General features: G+C 31.8%; 1 protein-coding gene across 2 annotated transcripts in view; it reads left to right on the forward strand.

Annotated features, from left to right (window-relative positions):
- Nucleotides 1-14,473, forward strand: part of LOC142321873 (uncharacterized) — a 220,921-nt gene that overhangs the window by 34,391 nt on the left and 172,057 nt on the right. The window contains exon 2 of one of the 2 annotated variants that reach the window (XM_075360342.1): nucleotides 5,157-6,156. The exons of the other annotated variant lie outside the window; for it this stretch is intronic. Coding sequence (XP_075216457.1) covers nucleotides 5,157-6,156 — 1,000 coding nt within the window. The remainder of the gene's footprint in view (nucleotides 1-5,156; nucleotides 6,157-14,473) is intronic. 2 annotated transcript variants of the gene reach the window in all.

Consider the following 14,473-nt stretch of genomic DNA (forward strand, 5'->3'; position numbering starts at 1 on the left):
GGGCCAATTGATACAATATGTATCAATAGAGTTCTCTCATTTGATTTGAAAGATTTTTTTTTTATCTCCGGGTCCGCAGTCAAGTAATTAATTTTGCAGAGGATGAGTTGAATGTTTTGTAGCGTGTGTGAAAAATGCCATGCCTGACCGGGATTTGAACCCAGTACCTCCGGGCGAAAGGCCGAGACTCTACCAGTCGCGGATTTGAAAGATCTGGATTGTTATTTCTGCAGGAAAAACTATTTTTATTTTTTTTTTTAAAGATATTTGATATAAATATATGGAATTTCTAATTTACTCAACATCATCATTATACACACTTCATATTTACTGGGTTCAAAGATATTACTGAATGTTTTTGTAACCTGAAAATCGTTTTTGATTTTTTTAAATAGCCCAATGTTATTATTATATTTTAGAAAGAATAATTTCACTTATTTGTTTAATATTAAAATCATATAATCTTCTAATATTTGCAAAATTTATTATCCAGTTCCTATCTTAATATTGTTGCAAGGTGGAATTGATGTTTTTCTTATAATGCAGTAAATGATTAGGAAATCCTTTTACTAGATGGTAAAGTAATGTATTTTTGATCTCTTCTCTTTGTTCATTTGATAAACTATTTTTGTCAAATTTGTTGTGTTTTTAAGTTTCATATTTAAGTGTGTTGAATTTGTGGCCTTTATATGCTTAGTGAGAAATTTGCTATTTATAAAATTATATGCAAGAACAGTTTTGATGAGGTACAAGTAAAGGTCAGATTCTGATATATGGTATAATTGTATATTTTAATATTTATGAGTAATTGTTCTCCATTATACTCAGTGCACTATTTTATGCAGTTTTTTAAATTTAATTAGTGTATTCCTGTATTTCCTATATTGCTGAGTAAATTGGTGTGTATTTTTCATGTGTTCACTCTGTGATGGTGTGATTAGATAATAATGATAAAATTAAACATATATCTTGACAAACCAAGAAGATAGGTTCTCCTGACCACGCAGACTACAGTGTTACGAACTGCAGGCCATGTTAGATATAAACAACAGTTCTTTTCAGGACTTGCCAACAAGAAACCTTGCACTTTCGGTCCAAATTTGCCACATAAATATGGAAAGCATAACTTATTCTAAGAGCCAGTATTTATCGAAACTACTGAAGAACGACACTATTGATCTGGTTGCAATCCAGGAAATACATTGTAACGCTGAGAAAAGAAGCTAACATTTTGCAGAAAAGAGGCAAAATACCTGGATATGAATTACTTGGTGCCACATACCATGATGCGTACGGCGTCGCTACTTAACGTTAGGCACGATGTAGAAAACACCACTCTCATCTTTACCTCCACGGACAATGAAATTCATAATGTTGTAGTTTAAATCGGAAGTATAACAGTGTCCAATATCTATAAACCGCCAGCTGTATCATGGCCAACGTCAGTAATCCAAATACGACCTCATCCTGCGGTCAACTTGGGTGATTTTAATAGCCACCATGAGCAATGGAAATATAAGGATTGTGATGCAAACAATCCTTAATGGAAATATAAGGATTGTGAGGCTCTGGTGAGATGGACTGAGGATGAGAATCTTAGTCTTGTCTTTAATGCTAAAGACCGATTTACATATAAATCAGCGGCTTGGAGGCGGGAGTGTAACCCAGACCTTTGTTTCACCTCAACTGACAGCAAAAGTCGGCCGCTGCTAGTCACCCGAAAAGTTCTCTGCGACTTTCCCCACAGCCAGCACCGTCCAGTTATTATAGAGGCGGGTAGCCGAATTTCTCTCGTGACCTCTGTACCCCGCCCTAGATGGAACTTCAAAAAGGCTAATTGGGAAACATTTTCTAGGGATCTGGATAAATGCCTAGGCTGAATACCACCAATCAGCAAAAACTATAGCAGATTTATTGGAGCAGTAACAAGTACCGCTAAGAAGTGTATCCTTAGAGGGTTTCGCAGAGAATATATCCCAGGTGGTCCCAAAATAGCGAAGTTCTCTACTGAAGCTTCTTCGAGACGGACGATCAAGAGGTGGCAGACGAGTTTCTCCATAGCCTCGATGCTGCAAGACAACAGAAGTGGTCAGAAACGGTGGAAGCCTGAACTTTCAGAACTCGAGTCGTCATGCATGGACTCTGCTAAGAAAATTAGGAAGTGGATCTCCTATTCAGAGACCAAAAGCAAGTGTCTCCCCAAACACCGTAACATCCCACACAGTGGCAACATCCAGAGCACCAAGAGACAGGGCGCACACAATTGAGATAAAACGCGAACTAAGAAACTTGAGGAGGAAGGCAGGAGAGACTGAGTACGCTCACCCTTTTACACTTGAAGAGATTGAGTTGGCGTTCAAAGATGTTGCTCCAGGGAAAGCACCAGGGTTCGATGGTATCAATCGGGAATTTTTATTAAACTGCGGAAAGTACGCAAAACTTTGGCTGGCCAAATTCTTCACTGACATAATGCAGACCGGTAACGTGCCTAGGGAGTTCAAGCGATCGAAGGTAGTAGCTATTTTAAAACCAGGGAAACCAGCAAACTTACCTAAGAGTACAGGCCTATAGCATTGCTATCAGTGACATATAAATTACTAGAAAGGCTTATCTACAACAGAATCTGTCACAGGATATATGATGTTCTGCCAATTGAACAAGGAGGCTTTAGACCAATACGAAGTTGCACCGACCAAGTTCTCTCACAATGTACATTGAAGTGGGGTTCCAAAGAAATCTTAAAACCTCTGCTGCATTTGTTGATTTATCGACTGCTTACAACGCTGTCTGGAGAGAAGGCATGATTTGTAAGGTCCTCCATGTAATCCTATGCAAACTAACAGCTCGCCTCCTTGATAACATGTTAAACGACAGAATGTTCCAAGTTATCATGGGAATTTATCAATATAAGCTCACTGAGGAAACTCAAGAACGGCCTGTCACAAGGGTCGGTACTTACTTGCGCCTCTCCTTTTCAGCCTCTATGTTGCGGACATGCCAGAGACAAGACCTAAAAAGCATGGCTACGCCGATGACTGGGTGCTAACAATAAAATGTACATCATTTGAAGAGTCAGAGGAGGTCCTGATGGCGGACCTAGAGAAACTGGAAAGGTACTTCCAGAGATGGTGCCTCCAACCAAATGCTAGTAAAACAGAGGTGTCATGCTTCCATCTGAGTAACAAGTTTGCTAATAGGGAGCTTAAAATTCAATTCAAGGATTCATGGCTGTTTCACAAGAAGACACCGAAATACCTAGGCGTGACACTTGATAGAGCGCTTTCATTTAAGGAGCACCTAATGAAAACTGTAGGGTAATTGAAAGTGAGAAACAGCATTATACATAAGCTCTGTGGAACAACGTGGGGAGCATTGGCTTCCACTTTCCACACATTGGCTCTGAACCTGGTCTTCTTGGCTGCTGAATATTGTATGCCAGTGTGGCTTAACAGCCCTTATGTTCATAGAATTGATGCTCAACTCAATAACGCTATGAGAATGATTGCCGGGGTTATCAGGTCTGCTTCTGTGGAATGGCTCCCGGTATTGAACCAGATATCACCCCCAAACCTGTGTCGAATGAACGCTCTTGTAAGAGAATACAAGAAGAATATGGACAATCAAAACCACCAATACATGAGGACATTGAGGATGCCAATTGTGGTCACCTTCAATCTAGAAAGCCACCTATCAAAACAGCAATTGCTGCCATAGAGGACGGATTTAACCTAACTCACGCCTGGCCACAAGAATGGACCACAAAGCAGAATAACCAAATCCCAGATATTACTCAAAGGCTGTTGGGTTTTGACTTGCCATATAAGACATGGTCAACGCTAAACAGAATACGAACTCAGCATGATAGATGCACCTATTTCCTGTATAAATGAGGTAAAACACCGACGCCCCTTTGTGAGTGTGGTGAAAATCAAACTGTTAGGCACATCACAGAAGTTTGCCCTAGGACAGCATATGAAGGGAATCCTAAAGATTTCCTGATGGCGACTCCAGAATTAGTAGCATATATTAGTTTGTTTGTAATTTTGACTGTAATTGGTGTTGTGTTTTGGTGCCATATGCTAAATAAATGAACATATATTACTTAATAGTTATTTTTAAACACCTACTTGAGTTGGTAAGAATAATCTGGATGAACAGCTAGCTGCCCATAAATGAAGCATCTAGTCCTTAAAGAGAAATTGCTCATATTATTTAGGATTTTGCTAATAAAAAATAAGGTATCTTCTTTAATTGTATTCTGACATTTTTAATTATTTCAGTATCCCTCTTTGATTGTGGGGAGGTGAAAATCACAGAGTGCCAAATCTGATGAGTACGGAGAGTGTGGAATATGTCCAAATTTGAAACTTCACAACAGATGATAGATAAGGCAATCAAATACTTGATCTCATTATTTGAAGGATCAGCTTTTACTATGTGTACACCATTTTCATTTTATAGTGAATCTATTTCAAAGTGTGTTTCATCATTTTTATACCAGATCAAAACAGTTTGTATTGGCTACAGTAGTATCTTAAAGAATGCCTGTTATCATTAGAGTATTTTAAAATAGTGATCTGAAATTATAACTTGTTTGTTTAAGTTGTCACTCCTAATAACTAAAAATAAACTCAAATAAAAGCAATTAAAAAACTATTGTATGTAAATAATGAAAATTATTTAGTCTGTTAATTAAACTTGTTTAATTGAGAAGACTAACCTACTTTTGATTATGCTGATTACAGCTTTTGTGTCGATAAACTAGCTTATGAAAAAGCAAAAAAAAAAGAAAAGAAAAATCTTTAACTTCAACCATTCTCTTTAAAGAGAATTAATTTTTACGTATACTCAATTAAAAAAATATGTGATAACAGAGAAAACAAAGTGATAAAGGTCGTTTTATCCATGCAAAATAAAAATGCCTTGAAGGATTTATGCAATAATGAAATTAAAAATCATAACTTTTCTGACATGTAGAACCCAAATTGGTATCATCTGAACTTTGGCCTTGTTACTAACTGATCTTTGTTGTAATAAGATTAGAGAGTTTATGATTACGCGTTTTTGGATTTTTGAACCTATTTGCTTTTAATTTTAAATGACAACTGGTTTTTTTAATGAAATTGAAATTAATATATATTTATTTATTTTTGCAGTAATTGAACCAGAAATTCGTCTTATAAATGAAAGTACAATTCCGTTAAGTATAGAAGGACCTGTTCAGTCTCAAAACAGTAATGATACAGCTTCGTTTGAGGTACTTGCCCATAAACCTTCATTAGTATTTCCTATTAGGAAGAATAATAGTTATGCAATTCCAAATTCTCAGAAAGAAGATCAAGAGTTAAAAGAAAAGCATAAAGTTAAAGAAGACAGCATAAAAAAAAATGATGGAAAAAAAGAAACTGGGAAAAAGACTTTAATTGTTAATAATACCGGAAAAGGAAACAATAACACTGATGAAGTAACTGATAATGGTAATAATCCAAAAATTCCTGCTAAATATTTTCCAACAAAACTGGCACAATCTCTACCTGAACTAATTCATGAAGATATTGCACCTACTACATCAGTAGATGTTCTTAATACTGAGAAATCTCCATTATTAAGAATTGTATCTACACTAAATAAAACATCTACTTCTGAATTATCAGTTGTGAATAAAACAAAAGAATTATCTACAAAAAATTATCTACCACAAAAAGAAAAGCTAAAAACAAAAAATTTTGCCAGTGAGTCTGATGATATGAATAGTGGAAAACATTATAATGGAGAATATGAAGATCTTGGTGAAGCTGATAAAATAAAATTTAAGGCAGATTTATCTAATTCTACACAAAGTAAAGATGTGGGCAAAGAAAATACCACAAAAGAAATTCCCCGTGATCCAGGTGCAGAAACTCTTTCTGGATTTAATACAAGTGGATCATATTTAGCATCAAATGAAAAAGGAAAAGCAAAATTACAGAATAGTAATGACAATTATATTAATGTAAAGTCATCAGAAAAATTTGCATCAACTACAACTAAAGACATTAAAAAAGATGATTTGTCTTTTAAATTTACTAGAAGTGGTGTCACAATATTCATTATTTCATTAACAGTAATTGCTGCCTTTGTGTATTCTGGATTTATTGTACGGAAAAAATTAATGCTGTAAGTATTATAAATTATTTCTATGTTACACAGGATTATTATTTATTACGTTTATGTACACTAAGATATAAAGGTGATGAACTTAAGTAAATATTTGTGAAACTTGTAGTCTGTAATGTATTGGATGCAGTAAATTTAGTTATATATCTTTCTAATGAATCTATTATCATTCCAGCATGAAGGTTAATTTTTGTAGCCTACTTACATTTTTACTTATAATTTTGTAACTAGACTTTTCTTTGAAATATAATGTTTCAAATAGACTGTAATAATTTTTCTTCCTTGAAGTAATGTTTCGTACCTGAAAGGAATATTTTGTCAATCAGTTAAAGTTTTTTTTGAGAAATCCTCATTACATCCTTCCACATTAAAATACAATTAAGAAATTGAGTGATTTACAGTCTTTAGGATGATCTTGAAATTCCTGTCAGGATTTAAACAAATTATATAGACTTATCACTCACACTGTTTTCTACAACTGTGGGTCTTTTTCATAAACTGTTTACTTATACAGGGCAAATCTTTAACATGTAGGGTACAATTAATTATAACAAATTTACTCATACTTTAACTAAATTATTCAGTCATACATACTTTTGTTAGCCTTTCCTTATTTTCAGCTAGATGTTTGAAATACTTAATGAAATGTTCTAAAATAAAAAATTAGCTGGGACATAAGTGTACAAATTGTTTGCTCAAGGTAGCATTTACATATAGTTGCTAATTACAATTTTTGGATATAATAGTAGAAAATTTCTACGATTTCTCCATTATCAGAGTTTACTCTAATGTTTTTTCTTGAATATTACGTGAAAGTTAAGACTGAACTGTATTTACAATAATGTTTTTTTTGTTTGTGCAAAGAAAAATCACAAAAATATTATATGATTGACTAGTTTGATGTACATCTCTATTCTGTGCCAATCTTTTGGCCTCAACATACCTCAAACATACTCCTGCATCCTCAATTAATAACTTTTTCTTGCATTTTAGCTTTTGTCATTGTTAAATTATTTTTAGCCTTTCCTTTTTTTGCTAAAGACTGATTCAGAAATCCTCTATCGTTTAATATATGGTTTACCATCTTACTCCTCATTTTCCAAGATTCTACTAAATTATAAGATGAATGATGATGAAATTAAACAGAAAACATACAAGTTCTACAATGATGGGGAAAAGACTTTACTTCAAAAATGGCAAAAGGTGATCAGTCAAAGCAACACATTTGGTTTAATAAACTTCTTTTGAAATATAAAAAAAACTTGCTTTATCCAACCATGTTTGCATTGAAATAGGTAGAAACCTTTTTGCTCACCCCTATATACAATCTTTTTCATCTTTGATGATCACATAGGATCACTTTAATCAGTCCATTATCCAAATCTCTTTGAAGGGACTGTTTGGGCCTTATGGTCTTCCCAGTACTTTTTCATATGTTCTGATTTTCATGGCCTTTCTGGTGTTGAAAATTTTGAGTTATGAGTTTCTTTCTTGTGATTGTGAAGCAAGTGTTTTTGTCCTTGATTTTTCATTTAATTTTAATTGGTCTGTGGTTTTTTCTGATGTAGGCCAGTTTCCTTCAGATCCTCTCTTATTTCTCTGATCCATCTGCATCCTGTCTTGGTGTTTTTATAGTTGAGATTGTACTGTACCAGCTGTTTCAGAATTCTTGAATCATGCATCCTCATGATACGTCCAAAGAATCCTAGTCTCCTCTTATGATCAGTGATGGGTTCTAACTATTTGTACATGACTTTGTTGGGCACAATCCACCACTGCTTGTCTTTCTGGTACTTTTTGTTGATGCAGGTTCTGCAAATTTTTCTTTTAATTTTCTGGAATCTGTCGATTGTTCATTCAGGTGGAAGAGTGTTTCTGCTGCATATGTGGCTTCTGGTTTTATAACTGTGTTGTAAGGTCTTATTTTTGCGTTTATGAATAGACATTTTTTTACTATCTGTGTACCAGGTTAATATTTGTGCTTTAGCTAGTTTGTTCTTGTTTGGATTGAGGTTTTTTCCTTTAGGTTGTCTGTCATTATTTCTCTGATGAATCTAGATTGGGTTACTATTTTGAATTTATTATTGTTTATGTTTACTCCTTTTAATTGTGTTGGTTTTTGAGGCATAATTTCTGTCTTTTCAAATGATATTTTGAAGCCAATTTTATCTGCAATGTTTTGAAGTTCTGATAGCTGTGTTTTAACTTCATCAAAATTGTTTGCTAACAGTGCCAAGTTTCCCAAGAAACCAAGGTAGTTTGTGCATTTTTAGTTGGGTGCATTTTTTGAGTCATTCCCTCATTATGATTTCCAGATTGCAGTTGAATAGTAGCAGTGAGAGTCTGTTGAGCAGTCCTGTTTTGATCTCAAATGGTTCCGAGAATTAGCTTCTGTGTTTCACTTTTGACTTAGTGTTTGTGAGGATTAGTTTTATTAATTTGTTACTAAACTTTTGTTTATTAATTTGTTTATCATGTTATTAATTTGGGATTTAATTCGAGGTGCTTTAGAATTTTTAGTACAGATTTTCTGTGGTTGCATTCATATGCTTTCTTGAAGTTTACAAACGTTATCATCATGTCTCTGCTTCTTTTTCTGTTGTAATCCATTATTAGTTAGAGACTCATGATCTGGTCTGAACAGCTCTTCCAGGGCCTGAAACCTTCCTGGTAATCTCTTAGTTCTTTCTTGAGTTATAAACCGATCCTGTTGAGGATGATTCTTGAAAAAAGTTTGTATGTTGTGTCTAGGAGTGAGATTCCCCTGTAGTTGTTAGGGCCTGTGTTTTCCTCTTTTTTGTATAGCAGGTGGGTGAGGACTGTCATCCATTGTTCTAATAGTTCTTTTTTGATCCAAATGTTAACAAGTTGTTGATGAAGGATGATTTTTGCTGGTCTTCCTGTATGTTTTTCAGATCTCTACAAAGGTCTGATTTTCTCCTACCACTTTATAATTCTTCATCTCACCCAGTACGTGGTAGACTTCTTTTTTTATTATGAGAGGGTTGATGTTTTCCAGTGGTGTTATTATTGCGATGATAGTGAAGTTTACGAGTTCTGTTGGTTCTTCGAAATTTAGAAGTTGTTAAGATTTAGCTAGGATTTGCGTGTTGTCTTTATTATTATGGACCAGATTATGGTTTTCTTCCACATTAATATGGTTAGGGGTTAATATTTTTGGAGTTGTTTTTTGAAGGTTTTGTGGTAGACTCTTGACTGCATTTTGTTGAACTCTTCTTCTTCTGATTTCAGTGTGTTTTTATGGTGTCTTATTTTCCTTAGGGTTCAGGTAGTTTCTTTCTTGTTTCACTAGATTTTGGAAGGATATCTCTGACTTTTGCGATTGGTGGAACAGTCATGTTTCATGTCTCTTCTTCACTGTTTCATTGCATTTGTTATTCCAACATTGATGGTTTTTATGGGATTTTGTTGGGGCCAATTCTGCGATTTGTTTAAGGTTGTTGACAAGGTCTTCGACTTTATTCGTGATTGTTATTTTTTCAGTAGCTTTTTGATAATTTTTATTCTTGATTAGATGGGTAAGGTATTCTACTTTTGTTTTAGTTTTAGGGTTTGGTTTTATTGATTCCTTTAGAGAGTGAATTTAATCTTAATTTTGACTACATAGCGATCTAACCCTATGTCTACTCCTTGTAGGACTTTTATGTTTTAGATCTCTTTGTGGAAGTGTTTGTCCAAGAAGATATGATTTAGTTGCCATTCTCTTTAATGTAGTCAGAGTGTTTCCAGGTTTTGAGTTTTTGAGGTTTCCTATTGAAATATGTGGATTTCAAGATTCAGTTGTGGTTTCTGCAGAGATCGATGAGTCTCTGTTCATTTTTATTGTTCTCTTTTGGGCGGACCATTTTCCAATGATGTCGTGGTATTTCCTTTCTCTGCCTAGTTCAGCATTGAAGTCTTCAATTAGTTGTTAATGTGATTTTTGTAAATGTTATTTATGGTTTGCTGGAGTGGATCCTAAACCTTTTCTGTTTCTTTATGGTCTTTTGGAGATTTGTTTTTTATTATTAGTGGGGGCTTGAGCATTTATTATGGTATATATTTTATTAGATGCTTTTAGGGTGAGTACTGAGATTCTTGGAGATTGTGACTTGATCAATCCTACATATATATTTTTTTATTGAAAAAAAATCTAGTTCATGTTCATTCTCTTTAATTTAGTAAGTTTTACTCATTTTAACAACATGCATTAATTAGTTTCTAAATTGATCATTTTATTCAAAAACACATGAATTAGTAAACCTTTCTAATGAAAGGGAACAAGAATCATTAAGATGGAAACAAAAATTAATATAATATACCATACACAAATCACTCAAGAAATAAATGTTAGAGGGAATGGTTTCATTTTTAAGTATTTTATACAGAAAACTTAATTAAGGGGAAATTATTGCTATCATTTAGTTAAAATTTCAATAATACTTAAATAGTTTTAAATTAGCCTGTTCTTTGATTATGATAATAATTGCACAATTATCATTTCTGGTTACTGAAATTATTAGTAACAGGTAATTGTTGAGACAGTTTTTATTAGTGACTACATTTAAATCTTTATGATGACTAAATTTCATAGAAATATTTGATTAAATATTTTATTTTATGTTTTATTTTTATTTTAAATAAATAACCTAAAATATAATTTCCAGCTTTTATTATCACTAAGATTTCTAATTATTATTCATGATTGTAACATAATAACATTTATAATCAGGCTTAGAAATATTGTTTTATGACTTTCATTTATCATTTCTAGTTCCCTTTCTTTATTATTATGGGAAAACCATTTATTAGTTTAATTCAACCTTGCTTTCTCTTGATTTTGTTTGTTAATTACCATTTTTTTAAATCTTTTTTATGAAACTACATCATATGTTTTTATTCAAGACTTTTTTTCTCTGAACTTAATTTTGCTTAATTATTTTTGCTTTGATTTGTTAATTTCATAAACATTTGGAGTTAAAAGCTTATAGAATTGTATAAAAATATTTAAATGTGGTATTTACACATTTAGATTTGAAGAAAATTTCTAGTTGAAACTTACTGTCCTCTTTGTTGATAAGAAACTGTTGATGTATGTTTGTATGTATGTATGTATGTATGTATGTGTATATACAAGGTATGTTCAAAAAGTAACAAGAAAAATTTTTGTTTTTTGGGAAGAATTTTATCTCTTATCCTCTTCAAAATAGTTCCCATTAGACCGTTAAATATTATACACTTATGCCAGTGCTTTTTCCAATCCCCAAAACACTTCTGGAACTCAATCTTTGGAATAGTGTTTAGCTCTTTCAGCTATTCACTTTTAATCTCATCTATGCTTGTAAAATGATGGCCCTTTAAGGTTCTCTTTATTTTTTGAAATAGAAAAATGTCACACAGGCCATGTCTGGCGAATATAGCAGCTGGGATATCATTACAATGTTGTTTTTGGTAAAAATTGACTAACAAGCAATGGTCAGCAGGTGCATTATCGTGGTGAAAAAGCCATGAATTGTTTCGCCACAAATCTGGGCGTTTTTTTTGTATTGCTTCACACAAACGGCGTTGAACTTGTAGGCAATACTCCTTATTGATCGTTTGGCCTTGTGGCAAGAACTCATGATTCACTGTGCCGTTAAAATCTGAGAACACGGTGAGCATAACCTTCACATTCTACTGTACTTATCGAGCTTTTTTCGGTCTTGGTGAGCCAGAATGTCTATACTGGGACGATTGAGCCTTGGTTTCGACATCATATCCGTAAACCCATGTTTCATTACATTTCTTTCACTTTTTCCACGTTTTCTTCAATTGTTGATGTGCTGGGGCGTCCAGGGCGCTCATCATCTTCAATGTCTTCACAACCTTCTTGGAAACGCTTATACCACTCATAAGCTCTTGCTTTACTCAAAGCAGATTTACCAAAAGCAATATTTAATATTTTTAAAACATTGCTACACTTTATTCCATTCTTATAGCAAAATTTAATATAAATTCTCTGATCCATTATTTATACAAATAAAAAATCGCCGATCATACCAAAACATGCGTTATCCTTTTGACAGCTGACAACAGGCTAAACATCCAGTATGACTAAAAATGTGTAGATACTTTTCAGACATGTTTACCAATATAACAACAAAAAAATCTCAAGAAATGGACTAATACAAACCGTGAAATTTCAAAAATCTCGTTACTTTTTGAACACATCTCGTGTATGTGTGTGTGTGTTTATATACATAATATATAAATTATTGTTAAATAATTTATAGAGTTGCTACTCCAGCACAGTAGAAAAGTAAATCCCTTGTAAATTTAGTCTAATCTTGACATTTAAAAGGTCCAGATTATAGAATATCTTAATAATCATAAATGCTTTCTAATGCTCATGAGTATCAGTTTTTTCTTACACTGAGCTATCATTTATTCATTATAATTTATTATATGTTGCATGCGAGAAAAACTCATAGATTTTCTCAATTTCAACATAAAAATTAAATAAAAGGTAGATTTTGAAAGCTGTGTATAAACTATATTTATATCATACTGGAAATGTTCCTTTTAATATTGGAAATTGAAGATATCTACTTCAGAATTATGCTACTTATCAGGTGAGAAATTCTGTTAAAAGGAGTTTTATAATAATTTATTCATTTTAGACTCAATATTGAAAAATAAGAGACATCAATTGTTTTGTATGCTTCTACCTGGATGGATGATATCCAGAAGCACAAGAATGAGGTACTAGCTGGTCAGTGAGTTAGACAGTGTTAGAGATTAAAAACTTTTTTTATATAGTTTGAAGTTAACTTACATTGTGAAAGAGATTTCATACCGTCTGTCACACCATCATAACACTATTCTATGGTAACTAAGTTTTTCCTAACTTCAAGAAAGTGTAAGCGTAAGTGGTTAAATTTAAATCTGAAATTTCATTAGCCCTAATAGGCATTTTTGACAGTTAAAGTTCTAAATCCCTAATAAATTCTTCAGAAGTTAGGTGAACTTAATATTTCTTGACAGTGCAGGATCATTTTAACTCATGTAAGATAGTTACCACTCAAATTTTAGTTTATTTAATTTATCTTTAATTCACATTATCCATTGTCTAATTGGTTTAAAATTTATTATTTAGAAAATTATAAAAAATGTTATAATTAAAAAAAAGCATGTTAGTTAAAAATAATAATACTGATAAGCCTAATTTTAATGTTTTCAAAATTTGTTCTTTCTATATGTAAATAATATTTTTTTTTTACCATTAATTAATATTTTTCTTCATCTTGTTTAATTATTAAGATTTCTAACTCAATGACTCATAACTACATATGTTTTGTTTATTGTAAATGTCTTTATATAATTACTTTTCAGATTACTTTTGTTTATTATCAAATTGTTAAATTATATGACACATATGAAGTATTTAATAACAAAAAAAAAAAAAAAACATCAATAATTGCTATTAATGAATAAGCTCAACTGTTTTTTCTTTTACCAAATTTTAAATATAAAACAATCTACTTGTATAATTAGTACAAATTTACAAAAAATTAATAAAAATAATTACTTTTTTAATTTATATCAAAATTTAATTTTTTTATTCATAAAAAAAATTGTTTCCACTTACTGATGTATTTCATCCTTCCATATTTAGTACTTTTTCAGAAATTTCAGAATGTTTTGTGGAAATTAAATTAAAAAAAACATAATTAAAATATTTTAAAGTAGAAAGGATTTCCTGACATCTCCATCACTGGTATAAAACTAAATATTAGGCAACTGGAATTAATGGCAGATAGAACAAATGTTCTTGTTACCATAATTTATTTTAAATTAGGTTGTATAAGTGATTTAAATTTGTTGTTATTTATTTTTAATATTAATATATTTTCTATATTGAAAATGTCTTTTTTCTTATCCCCAATTATTATCCTAGTGTAACTAGATTTCTACTTGTCATTCTCATGTAAAATGTTTTTTACTCTTCACATTCTAGTTTATAAGTAGATGTTTCATAAATTTATATTTAATTAAAAATTTTTTTATTAGTTAATTTTATCTAATTTTTTATTGTTAATTTTAAAGGCAACTTTATCATTTGTAGTTTAAAAAAAATTATAGATGTTAGTAATTTCATTTAAAGGGATATAAAATTTTTTTGTAGCTTAATGTAATAAGTTTGTTTATTTTGTTTTATTTTAAATTGCTATTTGTTATATAGTTCATTAACATCCTTTTTATTACAAACAAAAAGTATATGTTGTATTAAATGTTGCAGTGACTGAACAGTTACTTTCAACATAACCAAACATCAGAT

This window comes from Lycorma delicatula, chromosome 3 (assembly GCF_047948215.1).
Source record: "Lycorma delicatula isolate Av1 chromosome 3, ASM4794821v1, whole genome shotgun sequence".
Lineage (NCBI taxonomy): Eukaryota > Metazoa > Arthropoda > Insecta > Hemiptera > Fulgoridae > Lycorma > Lycorma delicatula.